This window comes from Opisthorchis viverrini (assembly GCF_000715545.1).
Source record: "Opisthorchis viverrini unplaced genomic scaffold opera_v5_564, whole genome shotgun sequence".
Lineage (NCBI taxonomy): Eukaryota > Metazoa > Platyhelminthes > Trematoda > Opisthorchiida > Opisthorchiidae > Opisthorchis > Opisthorchis viverrini.
In genome coordinates, this window is record NW_008752227.1 from 118,232 (window position 1) to 123,577 (window position 5,346).

The window sequence follows — 5,346 nt, forward strand, 5'->3', positions numbered from 1 at the left end:
CCATGGACTCGGATCGGAAGGCTGAGATCCCGAACAATTTTGCCGAACGCGGAATCGTTGACCACATTGCGTAGTACTCGGCACTGAGTAGAAAGGAGCTTTTCCATATGCGTTTTCCGCTGCATCGGGATTGTTGCACTCAGACTTGGTATACCAAGTCCCCCATGTCGTTTACCGGCGTGAATGTAGCTGATCGGAGTGTCCTTCGGTAGACGTAGCCAGTGGCCCCAGCTCTGAAAACTGGTGACATTAGAGCCCCTACAATTGCCAGTCGTTAGCCTGACGAAGACCAGAAAGATAATCGTGTTTCGGTTTTTCATCCTTCCTACTAAACTACTTGCAACGTTTAAGTAGTTAGAGTAATGTATCAAATTGATCCGATATTGCCCACGAGACGTGACGGCGGTCTCCCCATTTTTTCCTTGTTTCGCGCTGCGCCAGTGTTTTGTAACAAGGTGACACAGTAAGAGGGTAACTTCGTGTTAGTGAAATCATCCGAATAACAATGATCAAAGTTTGCAACTTCTGTTGAAGGTGTTGAGCTTCAAACATATATCGATCTCCATCGCTGAATAGCTGTGCTAGCATTCGGTTAGCCGTCGTCCCATTCATACATCTGCTATGTAACAGATGCATATCGTGGCATATTACGTCGCCTTAATATACGAGGCTGACGAAACGTATGCTTACAACGGCTTGTTCTACCACGTTATTATTTGGTTACAATGCCCTACTGCCGCATCCCCACATAGGATGGACTGAACGATGAGTTCAAATTTGCTACAATTCAGTGGTCAGTGTGGCGTTGTCGAGGCCTTTGATTTGATGTGATGATATCACCCATGACCTAGAATCTGGTTTAAACCATGCCCCGTTCTCTCCTATCTGCCTCTTGCGTCCCGAAGAGTCGCAGTGGTAAAGAAGCCCCATCTGCGTTATGACACGTGAGTATCACGCCTGTATGGACAAAACAGCCACTTCGGACATTAGTTGGACTAGGGGCACAATGATCTATTGGTCACAGTATTCTGGAACGCGTTTTCACTCCAAAATTAGGTCAAAAGACTGTCTTCGAGTGACGATGGCAGTAGATCACCTGATCCAGTATTCAAACACAGTTAAGACAGAAAGACGTATCATAATGTAGAGGGGGATCGAAACTCACAGACCACAGATTGAGTTGAGTAGGCTTACTGAGATAAAAAGTTAGAGAGATAGAGATGTCCAGCGAAACTTGTTTGAAACATTCCGGAAGATCCCTACATCGGCTTTCATTGTATATGGCTTCTGCAAGACTATCTGGAAATAGATCACCAACGGATGCTTCCTTGAATACTTTTTGGCGAACTAGCGGAAACAGTTTCCGTGTATTCCAAGTACACCAGAGTTCTCCTTTTTCTAAAAATTCCCAGGTTCCATAAATGCTTATAGTTCTCACAGAGGCCCATTTTGAGCTAGTGAATAACAGATCGCCTTGCAGATTTGTGCATTTGCCCGGAGGAATACAGTATCCCGGATCAAACATTGACAATGGCCATTCTGAGACCATGGTTTCCACATGGTTCCACAGTTTCCGACAACTTATAAAGCTGTAGTCACCTCTTTTCAGCTATCCTTGATATCTTCCAAAGAGGCCGTTTGTAATGCATCATAAAGCATGCTTTGGCATAATTGCTTACCTGATGGTTGAAAACCTTGTACATTGCCAAATAGGAAGTTCATGTCCTTATATTACAGTGGCAATTTAAAGGAACTGTACAGAGGATGAGCGCATGTTCTGAATAAACTATGCTTTCCAGGATGAAAGGCAGCCTGGAGACATAAAAACCGAGAAATTCAGCTGGGTTCCAGGCGAGTCTCTCGCAAAACCAAATTAGCTTGCAAATGAGTGTATATTCGCTAATTTCGTGCAATCATGTCCTTATATTACAGTGGCAATTTAAAGGAACTGTACAGAGGATGAGCGCATGTTCTGAATAAACTATGCTTTCCAGGATGAAAGGCAGCCTGGAGACATAAAAACCGAGAAATTCAGCTGGGTTTCAGGTGAGTCTCTCAAAAAAAAAACAAATTAGTTTGCAAATGTGTGTATTTCGCTAATACCATAGTTCACTTATTTCTACGTTCTATGATACAGTTTTGGTAACCGAAGAACGGACTTGTCTATCGCAGTTGTGGGATAAGCAGGACCTGGCACCCAACGGATACTTCGGACGCCGAAACTCAAAACCTGCTTTTAAGTTGTGCAGAGCATCTAGCTAGACTGAACCAGTGTACCGAGAAGAAATTTTGAGATAGCCCTCAGTAAACGAATAAAAGAGGGTTGAATACTGTCGCCGATTTGAAATAATCTTCCAAAAAAATAAAACCGGCCACTGAGAGGGCTCAAATAACCTATTTATGATGATGCGAGCTCTTGGGAGATTACTGAAGATATTTAGGCTTTCTCCTGACTTACAATTACACAGTCAGTACTCTTTAAGTGAGTTCTACAGTTCAGCAGGTTGTCAGACTGATTTTGGAAACATTGTTTTAGCAAAGGAACATGAAATTGCAGTATAAAAAAACCGAGAAAGTACACAATTGATGCGTTTCCCGATGCTGTCGATATTATTATTACAGATCCCTGAACAAAAGACTGACAACCTTGGTGATGAGCGTAGATTGACGAAATACGAAAGTGGCTTAGAAAAGATGCCGTGGCAGCATCAAGACGTGAAAGAATCGTTGTGCTCAATAGGGCACTCTTCTAGCGTGATGCTAGCCCTTCCCCCGAGACCGGATAGTTTGTACCCAGAGGTTCCATGTAAGGTAATTTTGTCGTGGCAACGGATCAACGGGATGAATGGTATTCAAAACAAATTAGATTACTGGTGAGTATGGGCGATCAATCTGGAAAAGTGGCACTGACGTTATTCGGACACTAGCAGAATCACCACCGGATTTGTTGGAACAGCTAGCACAGAAATGAAATAAGGTTTCTAAGACAACACTGGAATACAGTTGTCGAATCAAAGTTGAGAGAGTACAAATAACTTGGCTGTAGTAAAATAAAGAACAATTTGTACTGGATTCTATTAGCACTTAGTAGCGAAAATTGCAACTCAAACCTAATAGACTCTGTCATAAGCACCACTCTCATCGTTTTACTGACCTCTGGCAAACCACTATCCTCAAGGTGAGCAGTTCGCATCCCATAGTGAGGGTAGTCAACAGCTGCAGGATAGTGCTGCTTTCGTAGGGTGATTTCGTTTTCCGTTGTAACATCGGCGCCCATCTCTCCACTGTTCCACCGATTGTCAGGTGTCCGGTGGTCCTTGGAATCACAGGACCGGAAAGGGATCTCGAAGGTGATATGTTCATTACGAGGAACGGCAGTCAGCAACTTTGATTTTTCAAGGATTGCGGGTTTCGTTTCTGATGTGGGATCTTTCTCAGTTGATGGAAGATGAACCAACGCTAAATTATTTGTTGGGTTCGGAACCTCAAGTTTGTCCTAAAAAGAATTTCAACAAGGCCGGATTGATCAAGCAAAAAAGTGGCTGGCAGACGACGGTTGTAATTCGTGTGCACAGTAAAATCAAGTGACTACAACATTACAACGTTTACGACATACATTGCAGACTACATTAGTTGTAAACAAGCGAAGACGATGTTGAAAGCACTAAAACAAAAACCATCAATTGAGATAAGCTTCTTGGATTATCTGCGTTCCTTCTGCAGGTTATATCATTCATAAGTGCAACCAGTCTAGTCCTTGATGATGTTTTATCAGCACGATAAATACAACTGTAAGGTTATGGTAAAGCGAAGCAGTGGTCCATTAGCAGTGCCAACGATCTTCGCTAAAAGGATTTAAGGCTGTCTTACTCTGCTTCTTCTGTGGCCCCAATAAGGTCGCGCACGGTTTGCGAGTGCTTTCAATGACTTCGTCGGCATAACTATATGGTTCACTTGGATGCCTGCCACCTAGTTAACTTAGTGTGACCTAGTCAGACCCAATCTCAATCGTAAGGACTGGTTTTTTATCAGCGGTTCAATAACAAAACTGCAAGAAATGTGATAAGACTGGTTGAGTCCTTCTTCTATCGGCCTCGCTTCGAATGATGCTCACTGAGGTTCTCATCAATTTTGCTCACTTGCAATTTCAGGTACTCAACAACTTGAGTCATCATGCCTAGCCTCAAGCTATTTACTTGCCTTTCTCACTCCATGTTGAAGTGCAACGGCGGCAGGTGTACTGACTAATGTTACTAGCCGCGTGACCTGGGATAAAACTTAGATCAAAATAAGACATCGATGGCGCACGGCAGTAACGGTGCGATCAGTCACGACGATTGACCTGCAAGTACGTGCGAAGATGAACTAAATGCAGGACATTCTGTGTTCCCTGGCCAGCTCCGGGAGCGGTTTTCTGAATGGGTTTACTGTAGCCGATAAAAAATTGCTCATGCTATTGAGACTAGCCGTAGAGGGAGAATGACTGAGTTCAACTGATTTGCTTCTCAAAATCCAGAGCGACAACTGTGGCCAGCAGCATATCGGATGCGCCTACCTACGACAAATGGAACATCTTTCAAGTTTTGGCGATTAGCACAGCACAGTTCAATCCATATACCAGTCTCACCTGACATTCATTACTTTCTAAGGGACTGTCCATCCCACAGGACTCACCCTGTTTGCATGACTCACCGAAGGATCCCCAGTCAGAAGCTTCTCAAATTCAGCATATCCCTTTCTCCATGCCAACTGCATTGGCGTCTCACCTTGCGCGTTGCGCATTGTCCGTATATCTGGTGGTACGGAGTCTTGACGCTTTCCAATAGACATTCTGCGTTCGAAATTGGCTTCAACAAGGATGCGAGCAAGTGCAACACGTCGAAAACCAACAGCAATGTGCAGCGGATTATCACCGTTCCTGTTAACGGCCTCCATAGAGATGGGAGTAGTTAGAAGAATACGGACCAAGGCTAGGTGGCCATATCTTGTAGCTGTGTGTAAAGCGGTGTCTCCAAACTATCGACAGAAGATGAACAAGACAGAACAAAGTCTGCGTGTTTTTGAAGTCAAACTTATGGATAAACATCAGTGTTTGAAACTACTGTTGTTGAAGCAGATAACGATGAACAAACACGAAGGTAACCTTGATATGTACCGTAAGGGCAGCGCATGATGTATTTACAGAACAGAGGTTCAAAGCCAAACGGTTTACGGATAAGCAGCTACAAAAATCTAGGTTTGCTTGCTGGCGTCCTATTACCATATAAATAGACCTTCAGAACTTCATTTTGTATGAAGTTTGCAGGGCCACGAGGGAAAGGGTTACAACTTAGATGAAAAGCTTTT

At 43.6% G+C, this 5,346-nt stretch overlaps 1 protein-coding gene across 1 annotated transcript in view; it reads right to left on the reverse strand.

Moving 5' to 3' along the window:
* Positions 1 to 5,016, reverse strand: part of T265_11731 (hypothetical protein) — a gene marked incomplete at both ends in the record, with an annotated part of 26,430 nt that extends 21,414 nt beyond the window's left edge. Inside the window, 2 exons of the mRNA XM_009178469.1 lie at positions 3,155 to 3,496; positions 4,675 to 5,016. Coding sequence (XP_009176733.1) covers positions 3,155 to 3,496; positions 4,675 to 4,935 — 603 coding nt within the window. The remainder of the gene's footprint in view (positions 1 to 3,154; positions 3,497 to 4,674) is intronic.
* Between the last annotated feature and the right edge of the window lie 330 nt (positions 5,017 to 5,346).